This window comes from Coregonus clupeaformis, chromosome 8 (assembly GCF_020615455.1).
Source record: "Coregonus clupeaformis isolate EN_2021a chromosome 8, ASM2061545v1, whole genome shotgun sequence".
Classification (NCBI taxonomy): Eukaryota; Metazoa; Chordata; class Actinopteri; order Salmoniformes; family Salmonidae; genus Coregonus; species Coregonus clupeaformis.
Window position 1 is genome coordinate 43237601 of NC_059199.1, and position 13242 is coordinate 43250842.

Here is a 13242-nt window from a genome sequence, read left to right on the forward strand (position 1 = left end):
TTTACACGGATCAGTCGTCCTGGTCCCTTTGCAGAAAAACAGCCCCAAAGTATGATGTTTCCACCCCCATGCTTCACAGTAGGTATGGTGTTCTTTGGATGCAACTCAGCATTCTTTGTCCTCCAAACACGACGAGTTGAGTTTTTACCAAAAAGTTATATTTTGGTTTCATCTGACCATATGACATTCTCCCAATCCTCTTCTGGATCATCCAAATGCACTCTAGCAAACTTCAGACGGGCCTGGACATGTACTGGCTTAAGCAGGGGGACATGTCTGGCACTGCAGGATTTGAGTCCCTGGCGGCGTAGTGTGTTACTGATGGTAGGCTTTGTTACTTTGGTCCCAGCTCTCTGCAGGTCATTCACTAGGTCCCCCCGTGTGGTTCTGGGATTTTTGCTCACCGTTCTTGTGATCATTTTGACCCCACGGGGTGAGATCTTGCGTGGAGCCCCAGATCGAGGGAGATTATCAGTGGTCTTGTATGTCTTCCATTTCCTAATAATTGCTCCCACAGTTGATTTCTTCAAACCAAGCTGCTTACCTATTGCAGATTCAGTCTTCCCAGCCTGGTGCAGGTCTACAATTTTGTTTCTGGTGTCCTTTGACAGCTCTTTGGTCTTGGCCATAGTGGAGTTTGGAGTGTGACTGTTTGAGGTTGTGGATAGGTGTCTTTTATACTGATAACAAGTTCAAACAGGTGCCATTAATACAGGTAACGAGTGGAGGACAGAGGAGCCTCTTAAAGAAGAAGTTACAGGTCTGTGAGAGCCAGAAATGTTGCTTGTTTGTAGGTGACCAAATACTTATTTTCCACCATAATTTGCAAATAAATTCATAAAAAATCCTACAATGTGATTATCTGGAATTTTTTTTCTCAATTTGTCTGTCATAGTTGACGTGTACCTATTATGAAAATTACAGGCCTCTCTCATCTTTTTAAGTGGGAGAACTTGCACAATTGGTGGCTGACTAAATACTTTTTTCCCCCACTGTATATTTATTTCTCAACTTTCCTAATATTAAGCACATTGCTTCTCTTTACAACAGGAGTATAGCCTACCTGGCTGGCATGAAATGAACCATAGGAAAAGCCTCCTCCATTCGCTATTTAAGTGCATAGATGACATGTATTTTTTCCCCCTGCCCCTGTTTCGAGACAGGTGCATGATAACGGTCCATTCTAAATCAAAACAAATGTCACACATATATTATTTAGTATATGTAAAGACAAGATTAAATCAAGAATAGTCTGATGGGTGACAATCTTAGCCTATCACTTGTGAATTATATATTATCACTTGTGAATGATGCCCAGCTTGTGTGCAGTAAGGCCAGAAACAGCGCATGCCTCATGTAGCCTAGCCCATAGGCCTATATGTTTTGATAAGGTTTATATCACAACTAAACAGGCCAAATAACTTCTTAAAATTAAGCACATTAATCAGCTTTACAACAGGTGTAGAGCCTAACTGGCATACATACACAGTGCATGAGTTTAACGTTTGGGGAAGATCATTTTCACCATAAAAATGCAATTTTTTAATAAAAGCATTACATGCATAATCGGATATGCGGTCACTTTTGAGAATGGTGTTTTCCCACTAACTGATTGCATTTTGGAACATTCACGCTTATAGCCTACTGCCGTGTGCGCATAATGTGAAGAAATACCCTAATAGTTTAGCAACATTTTAAGCTAAATGTTCTGATCTGTTGCGTCAGCCTAATTGCTTTTAAAAGTATTTTTGATGCTATGTGGTTATATTAATTTGGGATCTATCGCATCCCACAACTGTCCCAGACTATATTTGGAATATTTATTTCTCGCACAGAATAGAATAGGTCAACTTTTGTACTATGGGGGATAGTATATTGACATAGGCTAGTGCTTTTGCTGTTCGTTAGGCTTACTCATCTTGTTGGCTGATGAAAAGTAAATGTGGACAGTTCTAACATACTCAATATGCGCCTCGGAATTCGATAAGGACGCGCGCATTTGTGTCCCCAATGTGTCTGTCTTCACTTGTAGCCTGTGAGAAGGACCCGATCACGTGACGGGCATTGGTTAATAAGAATTGAGCTATCTAAGAGAGCCATGTGCGTGAGAGGTGCTTCGGAGCACTCAGCCAGGAGAAAGGGATTATAATTATTATATTCAGCCCAAGGGCACAATGGCCACTGGCCTCAAAAGGCATGGATTTGTTTTAGGGGTCATTATGGCCACACAAAGGGGATGCCACTGGGAAATTCAAGGCATTATCAAGTGCTTGTCAAATTGTGAATGAGAGACTGATGAAGTGTGTGCAGCCTGTGCAAAAAACAAAGCAGAGCTCATGCCTTTCAAGCAACTTTTTTCAAATCATCATTAGAGTCGCATCATGCAGCCTTAGAATGTATTAAAAATTAAAAAATATAGCCCAACGTTTGTATCACAACTAAAGTTGCATAAATAACTCTAAATTAAGCATATAGGAGGACCTGTTTCTTTGTTAACCCCTCAACACAGAATAGCTGCATGTGCGCACTCCCTCAAATTTTATTCAGCTATGTTCAATTGTTTTCTTCATACTATAAAATAATGCCACAGAATTCTAAGCAAATCTTGTCTGTTAAATGAACTAGTGTAGCCCACAGCCATATCAGGGCCTAACATTTACATTTTAGTAATTTAGCAGACACTCTTATCCAGAGCGACTTACAGTAGTGAGTGCATACATTTTTCATACTGGCCCCCCGTGGGAAACGAACCCACAACCCTGGCGTTGCAAGTGCCATGCTCTACCAACTGAGCTACACAGGACTACATCAGAGTAAAGACAACTCAGAGTATGCTATTCTGTTCTTCTGAAATAGACTACATTTTCTTCATATCATGTTTCTTTAGACCTGTCTAAAATAAATAATGGATTTATTGTGATGGTGTAGGCTATATTACATGGATTTATTAGACATTTTAAAATGTAGATGTTCCAAAGGTCTGCATCAGTGACTTGTAGGCTATGTGTGGAAGCCAGGAGATGCTAAATGTGTTTATGTTAATTAACGGTCAATTACCGTGAGACCAGCAGTTATTTGCTTGACCAATCACTGGCTGACAACATTCCATGACCGCCACAGCCCTAACCATTCCTGACAACATTCCATGACCGCCACAGCCCTAACCATTCCTGACAACATTCCATGACCGCCACAGCCCTAACCATTCCTGACAACATTCCATGACCGCCACAGCCCTAACCATTCCTGACAACATTCCATGACCGCCACAGCCCTAACCATTCCTGACAACATTCCATGACCGCCACAGCCCTAACCAATCCTGATAAAGACTAAAAGGCCCAAAAGCTCCTATTTCAATTTCTTTCAAGAGTGGGTGAATATCATTCACATATCCATAATGACATCTCCTAAACCAAACCGACAATTAATAAAAATCAAGTCAACACCTTCAATACGGGACTCACAGCAGTGTAAATCAATCAACAAACTTCTGAAAATGAACAGATTCTGTATCGGTAATCTCTCTCTCTCTCTCTCTCTCTCTCTCTCTCTCTCTCTCTCTCTCTCTCTCTCTCTCTCTCTCTCTCTCTCTCTCTCTCTCTCTCTCTCTCTCTCTCTCTCTCTCTCTCTTCCCCTCTCCCTCTCTCTCTTCCCCTCTCTCCCTCTCTCTCCCGCTCTCTCCCTCTGTCTCCCTTCCTTCCTTCCTTCCTTCCTTCCTTCCTTCCTTCCTTCCTTCCTTCCTTCCTTCCTTCCTTCCTTCCTTCCTTCCTTCCTTTCTTCCTTCCTTCCTTCCTTCCTTCCTTCCCTCCCACCCTCCCTCCCTCCCTCCCTCCCTCCCTCCCTGCCTCCCACCCTCCCTCCCTCCTTCCTTCCTTCCTTCCTTCCTTCCTTCCTTCCTTCCTTCCTTCCTTCCTCCCTCCCTCTCTTAGAGTACCCACTGCCGTACCAGGCAGAGTTCTACATAAAGAACATGAATGTGGAGGAGATGTTGGCAAGCGAGGTTCTGGGAGACTTTCTGGGGGCAGTGAAGAACGTGTGGCAGCCCGAACGCCTCAACGCCATCAACATCACCTCAGCCCTGGACAGGGGCGGACGCGTTCCCCTGCCCATAAACAACCTCAAAGAGGGGTGAGGGTGTAGAAATAGAATTAGAATTAGAAACACATATCGCTATGGGTGAGAGTGACCCTCTTTAGCGCAGTTCAATACATGGTTTAGCAGAGTATGAGGATGAATTTACATATCAACATCACCCGACCCTGGACAGGGGTGGACGCGTTCCCCTGCCCATCAACAACCTCAGAGGGGTGAGGGACAGGATCACCCTCTGCAGCCCTTACAGGACCAGAGCAGTTTGATACATAGTTTGATAGAGGATGATGACTTCAAGTATCTTTTGTTGAAAGAGGATGATGAATTCAAGTATCTTTAGTTGATAGAGGATGATGCATTCAAATATCTTCAGTTGAAAGAGGATGATGAATTCAAGTATCTTCAGTTGAAAGAGGATGATGAATTCAAGTATCTTCAGTTGAAAGCGGACGATGACTTCAAGTACAGTATCTTCAGCCCTTACAGAAACAAGAGAGAGGTTGATGACGAATTTAAATATTGCTTGATAGATGTAAGACATAACAGGATGGTTTGTTACCTAAATATTCATCCTCAGAAAGTACTATAGCAGCTTTGTAATGCCTTGTCTACAGTCATTATCAAAGTGTTGTATTTTGAATATGCACGTTCATAACATTTTCTTGCATCAGTTTCAACACAAACATGTACTTAAATATGCTTATGTAATGCATGGGTAACCTTACTGTAACCTTACCACTTTAAAAACTCCCATCCGTTCTGCTCACTGTACAGCCTGTCTCACTGTCGCATCGTGCTGAGGTTTCCTTTAATTGGAACAGAGAGAGAGTGTGTGTGAGAGAGAAGGAGAGAGAGAGAGAGAGAGAGGGAGAGTGAGAGAGGGAGAGAGAGAGAGAGGGGGCGAGAGAGAGATAGAGAGAGAGAGAGAGAGAGAGAGAGAGAGAGAGAGAGAGAGAGAGAGAGAGGGAAGAGAGAGAGAGAGAGAGAGAGAGAGAGAGAGAGAGAGAGAGCGAGAGAGAGAGAGAGGGAAAGAGAGAGAGAGAGAGAGAGAGAGGGAAAGAGAGAGAGAGAGAGAGAGAGAGAGAGAGAGAGAGAGAGAGAGAGAGAGAGAGAGAGAGAGAGAGAGAGAGAGAGAGAGAGAGGGAAAGAGAGAGAGAGAGAGAGAGAGAGAGAGAGAGAGAGGGAAAGAGAGAGAGAGAGAGAGAGAGAGAGAGAGAGAGATCCAGATCAGCACATTGAGTGTATTAGACATTACAGCCTCAGACAGACACTGGCAGGTAGTTTGTAGCAGTCAGGGAGAATGAATACCCACATGAATTGTCATAAGGTGTTAATATACTGTAACATGCATGGCCCCGTTTGGGAAGATAAAAGGTTCCAGAGGAGAGCCCTATAGAAAGACGCAGCCAGCAGGGCTAAGATACCCTGACAGTACAGTATCAGGAACCTCTCCATGCTGACTTAGACAGGAGGAGGAAAACACTATGTGGTTCACATTGGAAGTCAGTCTGAGTGGAATTGTGAAAGTGTGTGTGAGTGGTTAAATCTTCCTCTCCTTTACCTCTAATGTGCTTGCGTGTTTGTGTGTAGATAAAGGAGGTGTTAAAATCCTTCCTCCCCAGTGTGTGTGTGTGTGTGTGTGTGTGTGTGTGTCTGCACGTGCGTGTGCACGTGTGAGTGTGCATGCACTGTACATCTACATCTTGGCCTTAAGACTCCCCTAGTCATAACAATTATATCAGATATACCACTAACTGTCTGTCTGTCATTATACCTGTATTATCAGATATACCACTAACTGTCTGTCTGTCATACCTTACCTGCACACAACAGGTAATAATAGCTGGAATGGAGTAAATGGAATGGTATCAAACACATGGAAACCATGGAAACCACATTGTTGATGTGCTTGATACCATTTCATTCATTCTGTTCCAGCCATTACAATGAGCCTGTCCTCCCCAATTAAGGGGCCACCAGCCACCTGTATTATAAGCCACTGTCTACCTCCCTGCCTCCCTCTCCAGTGTGTATGTGATGGTGGGGGCAGACGTCCAGTTCTCTTCCTGCCTGCGGGAGGTGGAGAACCCCCACAACCAGCTCCGCTGCAGCCAGGAGATGGAGCCTGTCATCAGCTGTGACAAGAAGTTCAGAGCCCAGTTCGACATCGACTGGTGCAAGATCAATCTGGTGAGGACTGGACAGGACCCTGGAGCCATGGCTTGACCTCTTGACCTGTTCTCTGACCATGCCTTTAAAAAATTACAGGGTGTTTGTGTTTGTGTAGTGTCATATACACAAACTATGCCAAACAGCCAAACGATGTCAAACACGCGCGTGCGCGGACACACACACACACAAATTATGCCACATTTTGTTTTATAGATCTGTGATTCTGAGATGTTGTTGATTGTTGTTCACAAGCTATGTGCCTTTTTACCTCGACAGTAGCATAATGTATTTGGACAAGCCATTCCACAATCGTCATAAGAAAAAGTACATTTAGGTATATTTGAGCTTGTATTTGGCTGAAATCTGGAGGGAATAAGCAGGAAATCTGGGAATCCTCCAACCGGGATTTCTGGAAAACGTCAACATTTTGGGGAAATTACCAACATTCTGGGGAAATTACCAACATTCTGGGGAAATTACCAACATTTTGGGGAAATTACCAACATTTTGGGGAAATTACCAACATTTTGGGGAAATTACCAACATTTTGGGGAAATTACCAACATTTTGGGGAAATTACCAACATTTTGCCACCCTAATATCTATAGTAAATGAAGTGCTGATTGAACCTCTCTCTTCTCAAGGTGGACATCACCAAGGTGATCATGATCCACAGTAACCGTCCAGACCCAGGGACGGGGGTTCTGCCTGACATCGGGGAGTACAACCCCCCACCAGAGTCTCTGAAGAGCAGGGACTTCTTTGCTGACTTCCTCATCACGTTGGCGGTGCCCTCGGCCGTGGCCATGGTCCTCTTCAGCGTCCTAGGTTATTCCATGTGCTGCCGGCGGGAAGGGGTGTAAGTGTGCTGCTTTCACTTCTGACAGAAAGAGACACACACAGATTAAAACACACACACACACGCATACACTTTTCTTTTTAGTTGTCATGTAGGGGTTCTTAGATCCTGAGGGATTGACTGAGTGCAGTGTCACAGGCCCAGTCAGAGTTAAGGGATGTTTAGTTGTGGTACTTAGCCACTATAGATGGACGCCAAGAGGTTTACTATTCTGGAAACACAGCTTGTCAATGACCATCCAGTCTTATGGTCCATGTATGTTCTCCATACGTTACACTGTTCTGTCTCAGCTTTGATTTCTCATATTCATCTTGATGGTTATTAGCATAATCATTATGACATTGATGGTCAATCAACCATTATATTGCTACTCCAACCCTCATTTACAGGCTGAGAGAGACTGTGTCCCTCCACCCACCACTCAGTGTGTCCATGCAGTACTGTTTGTCCCTTCGCCCCCACCATTCATCCATCCATCCATCCAACACCACGTGCTCTCCATTCGCTTCTGTGTGGATGTCTTTTAAGTATTAATATTAGTATTTAATTCATAAATGTTGTTTTGTTTCTAGGGATAAAAGAAACATGCAAACAGCAGAGTAAGTGTTTACCCTCTCCTGTGTTTTTATTTTCTTTTGAGTTTGGTCTGTTTTGGTTCCTCTTAGTTTAGATCCCCCCTTCAATTAATTTGCCCTTTCACCTTTTGCTTTCGAATCGCCATGGTGACATCCTCATGTCCATCCATACTGTCATCTGTGTGTTTACATCCCGTCATACAATGAGCTGCTCAAAGCTGCAGGGAGCTGTTAGAATGGAAGTTGACCTTAACCGCACATCCAGGGTCAGATATTGGTTCACCACCTCTAATGGTGGAGGATTGGGAGATACAGTAACCTTATCCTACATCTGTGGTTAAGGAAAATGTATATAGTTCTGTAGCTGAAACAGAAATATCAGACCAGTGTTGTTTACAGAGACAGAGAGCGGGGGGAGACAGAGAACGGGGGAGAAAGAGACAAAGAGAGGTAGAGGGGGAGAGAGAGAGAGAGGGAGAGAGAGGGAGGGGGGAGGGAGAGGGGGAGGGAGGGGGGAGACAGAGAGAGGGGGAGAGAGAGGGAGAGGGGGAGAGAGAGGGAGAGGGGGGGAGAGAGACAGAGAGAGGGAGGGGGAGACAGAGAGAGGGGGAGAGAGAGACAGAGTGGGAGAGACAAAGACAGAGAGTGGGAGAGAGGGGAGAGACAGAGAGAGGGGGGAGAGAGAGACAGAGAGAGAAAGGGAGAAGGGGAGACAGAGAGGGAGAAGGGGGAGACAGAGACAGAGAGAGGGAGAGGGGGAAGAGACAGAGAGCGAAATGGGGAGAGAGGGAGAGCGCGAAAGGAGGAGAGACAGAGAGGGAGAGAGAGACATAGATAGGGAGGGGGAGAGAGAGAGGGGGAGGGAGAGAGACAGAGGTAGGGAGGGGGGGCGAGAGAGGGGGGAGGGAGGGGGAGAGAGAAACAGAGAGGGGGGAGAGAGAGACAGTGATAGGGGGAGACAGAGAGGGGGAGAGACAGAGGGAGAGAGGGGGAGATAGAGGGAGAGGGGGGAGAGAGAGAGACAGGGAGTGGGGAGAGAGAGAGAGGGGGAGGGGAGGGAGAGAGGAAAGAGAGAAACAGCTAGTATGACAGCATGAGAGGGAGTGGAGAAATACTCTCAAACAAACTCCACTAGCTTCAGCAGATGGCAAATGACCAACAGTAACAACAAAACTGTTTCCTCCTGTCAAAGAGAAACACTCCTTATGCTTTTGGTCTACAAAGTCTTTCTTATATTATAATGTATACCTTAATGCATGTGTGTACAGTACACTACAGTGTGCGTGTTGACTGCGATGTTAGGGATACAACGATGTTAGGGATACAATGAGTATCTACTTCCCCAGAGTCAGATGAACTCATGGATACCATTTTTATGTCTATGTGTCCAGTATGAAGAAAGTTAGGGGTAGTTTTGCGAGTCAATGCTAACTAGCGTTAGTGCAAAGACTGGAAGTCTATGGGTGTCTACCTCATGCTAGCAGATACCCATAGACTTCCAGTCTTTGCAGTAACGCTAGTTAGCATTGGCTTGTGAAATTACCTCTAACTTCCTTCATACTAGACACAGAGACATACAAATGGTATCCATGAGTTAATCTGAATGCCGAAGTACCCCTTTAAGACTTAAGATCTATTTATGTATTATTTATTTATTTATTTTATATCGGTCTCTGTCCTCTCCTCAGTATCCAGTTAGTGCATCACAGCTCCATCCAGAAGTCGACCAAGGAGCTGCGGAGCATGTCTAAAAACAGGGAGATCTCCTGGCCCCTCTCCACCCTGCCTGTCTTCAGCCAAAGTGGGGAGGTGGTGCCCCCCATACACCCAGACAACTACGAGACAACCAGCATGCCCCTGATGCAGACACAGACGTGAGTCCTGGCTGAGTGGCTGGGGTGTCCAAACACACTAAGTGGGTTGGGCGTCCAAACACACTGAGTGGCTGGGGTGTCCAAACACACTGAGTGGCTGGGGTGTCCAAACATACTGAGAGGCTGGGGTGTCCAAACCCACTGAGTGGCTGGAGTGTCCAAACACACTGAGTGGCTGGGGTGTCCAAACACACTGAGTGGCTGGAGTGTCCAAACACACTGAGTGGCTGGGGTGTCCAAACACACTGAGAGGCTGGAGTGTCCAAACACACTGAGTGGCTGGAGTGTCCAAACACACTGAGTGGCTGGGGTGTCCAAACACACTGAGAGGCTGGGGTGTCCAGACACACTGAGAGGCTGGAGTGTCCAAATACACTGAGTGGCTGGGGTGTCCAAACACACTGAGTGGCTGGGGTGTCCAAACACACTGAGAGGCTGGGGTGTCCAAACCCACTGAGTGGCTGGAGTGTCCAAACACACTGAGTGGCTTGGGTGTCCAAACACACTGAGAGGCTGGAGTGTCCAAACACACTGAGTGGCTGGAGTGTCCAAACACACTGAGTGGCTGGGGTGTCCAGACACACTGAGAGGCTGGAGTGTCCAAATACACTGAGTGGCTGGAGTGTCCAAACACACTGAGAGGCTGGGGTGTCCAGACACACTGAGAGGCTGGGGTGTCCAGACACACTGAGAGGCTGGGGTGTCCAAACACACTGAGAGGCTGGGGTGTCCAAACACACTGAGAGGCTGGGGTGTCCAGACACACTGAGAGGCTGGGGTGTCCAAACACACTGGGAGGCTGGGGTGTCCAGACACACTGAGAGGCTGGGGTGTCCAAACACACTGAGTGGCTGGGGTGTCCAAACATACTGAGAGGCTGGAGTGTCCAAATACACTGAGAGGCTGGGGTGTCCAAACACACTGAGAGGCTGGGGTGTCCAAATACACTGAGAGGCTGGGGTGTCCAAACACACTGAGAGGCTGGAGTGTCCAAACACACTGAGAGGCTGGGGTGTCCAGACACACTGAGAGGCTGGGGTGTCCAGACACACTGAGAGGCTGGGGTGTCCAAACACACTGAGTGGCTGGAGTGTCCAAATACACTGAGTGGCTGGGGTGTCCAAACACACACATGCAGGGAAACATGTAGAAATACCCACATACAAGGACAGATACACACATTCTATTTTCTCCTTACACCTCTCTCTCTCACACACACACACACAATACACGTACGCACACACACACACAAGCACAATGTTGTCCTAATACAGTACGTACTGAGCTAAACCATGTTTACAACCAGCATAGTGAGACTTTTGTCAAAGCGCTCAGATTAACACTGGTTTAAACTCTAAATGGTAAATCTGTCATATGATTTCAAGTATGGCATGGCTTGGAGCTCAGGAAAACCAGAGCAAGGGGGTCCTGTTAATAGTTTCAAGTAAAAATGCTTTCCCATGATAATTATAGAAGACACATTCTATAACATTGCTATAAATGCTATACAAATGCTCTTATAATCTGTTCTCTAATTTCAGAAACCTGCAGAACCAGATTCAGATACCACAGCAACAGCCATCAGGTTAGTATTGAGTCCTGCTTGTGTATGATTGGTCTAATATCTCATGGACCAATGAAAATGTATGAGATAAAGCCCTCACTTAGTAACATGACAACCTTGGACATAGATTAATCATAGTCATCCTCAATCATCTAACCTATCACATTTTAGATGAAATAACATGGAGGCTCAGTTCTGATAACATAGTTAATGCTGACTGTAATAGTTATTTCCTGATTTTTCCTTTTTATTCACCTCAACCAAATACATTCTTCCACCCACCTGCTGTTTTGTAGTGACTGTCTAACTAGACTGTGGCTCCCCCTTGTGTGCATGTCAATGCACTGCAAGAGGGCCCTCTATCTAACTAACTGCTCTAAATCACTGCTTTGTCTAACTAACTACTCTGTCTAAATCACTGCTCTGTCTAAATCACTGCTCTCTTTAAATCGCTGCTCTGTCTAAATCACTGCTCTGTATAAATCACTGCTCTGTCTAAATTACTGCTCTGTTTTACTAACTGCTCTGTCTAAATCACTGCTCTGTCTGTTATTTTTACTGCTAACAAAGGAGATAGAGATAATTATTGTATGTCGACATTTCGGAGACTGGAGGCAAGTATACTGGTTTGATGTTGTTGTTTAAATGAATCATTCTCAACTATAGGAGATAATATGTTATTTTGCACTTAATATAACAGTAGTAAACTAGTTGAAAAGGAGAAGGCGCAACGCTACGCTCGCTCACCATTAAAAACATCTTATTTTATTTAAACAACTATTATGAGTTGGACATTTTGGCATTCACTCAATGATGATCAAATTTTTTGGGTTGCACCTCGACTCACGTTGGTTGAGGGCCCTCCTCATCTTTCCACAGTAGTAAACTAGTTACAATGTAGTGACAATATTCCCTCTCAGAACCTGTAAACAATCTATATTTTCATTATATCCCAATAAATTATATTATGCAATGTATTTTATTCTCCATTCTAGGTAAATGGTATTCCTGAGGAGAGGAAAGTGGCTGAAGCTGTGAATTTGTGACGAGAGAGAAACCCCAGAGTGCTGGAGCTGCTTTCTGTCTGGGTGTGTCCCTTTTAGCCAAGTGTTTTTCTATGTCTACATCCCAAATAGCAACCTATTTCCTATATAGTGCACACTTCTGACCAGGGCCCATAGGGTAGTGCACTATGTACGGAATAGGGTGCCATTTGGGACGTACACTACGTCTGTGCCAATTTGCATGCCCCACCAGTGCTTTCATACTCAACGCTATTGTCTTTCCATGTGCACTTATGTATGTGAGCGAGTGTTGCAGAGTACAGTAGACTCCTGATAAGTGCACTTAGTATTAGTGCAAGCTCTGTTGAAGTGTAATATTTTTTTCAGTCCCAATTCATTGATCTTTTTAACCATGTGCTCTTTAGGGCAGCAAGTAACCTAGCGGTTAGAGCATTGGGTCAGTAACTGAAAAGTTGCTGGTCCGAATACCTGAGCTGACAAGGTGAAAAATCTGTTGATGTGCCTGTGAATAAGGCACTGAACCATAATTTATAATACATATTTTTGTGTGCACACTTTCACCACAATCCCAAGCAGTTGCATTTATCAGTAGTCGGCTGTACGTGTTTAAGTGTATGAATGTGTGTATACAAGCTTAATAGTGAATATTAAAATTGATATTTTTTGAATATTTTGTTCTAGAAATGATATGGCATTAACGATATATTTGTATTTTTACTGGCCTTGCACTCTTTAGAGGGACAGAGAGATGCTTTTATGTTTCATGTCTGATCATGTATGTGTAACTGTTCTGTCACATCATAACAGTAAAAATACATTTTGTTTACATTTTCTGTTTGGTGTCAATTGTGTTCCAACGGCTGCAACTGTAACACCAGGCCCCCAGCACAAATATTATAGTCATCTGTGGCAGGTCAGGAGGGCCCACTCTTTGTCTTTCTCCAGCTTGTGTTAAATGAGCTACTTCCTTAGTCCTCTTCGTCCCGGCTGGGACATAAGGCAGTAACTATCTTCTGCCACTGGAGTCTGTCTTTGGCCACAGCTTGTGTCCTGTTCTATGAGATACCCATCTCTTCCA

The 13242-nt window shown here is 44.8% G+C and overlaps 1 protein-coding gene across 5 annotated transcripts in view; it reads left to right on the forward strand.

Annotated features, from left to right (window-relative positions):
- Positions 1-12992, forward strand: part of LOC121572090 (epsilon-sarcoglycan) — a 36485-nt gene extending 23493 nt beyond the window's left edge. For 3 of the 5 annotated variants that reach the window (XM_041883993.1, XM_041883995.1, XM_041883991.2), the window contains 8 exons: positions 3933-4131; positions 6123-6285; positions 6912-7126; positions 7699-7725; positions 9390-9575; positions 11117-11160; positions 11710-11753; positions 12135-12992. In XM_041883993.1, the coding sequence (XP_041739927.1) occupies positions 3933-4131; positions 6123-6285; positions 6912-7126; positions 7699-7725; positions 9390-9575; positions 11117-11160; positions 11710-11753; positions 12135-12185 (929 nt within the window). In that variant the 3' untranslated portion in view covers positions 12186-12992. The remainder of the gene's footprint in view (positions 1-3932; positions 4132-6122; positions 6286-6911; positions 7127-7698; positions 7726-9389; positions 9576-11116; positions 11161-11709; positions 11754-12134) is intronic. The other 2 variants (XM_041883994.1, XM_041883992.1) reach the window with 2 other exon arrangements.
- The last annotated feature ends 250 nt before the right edge of the window (positions 12993-13242 follow it).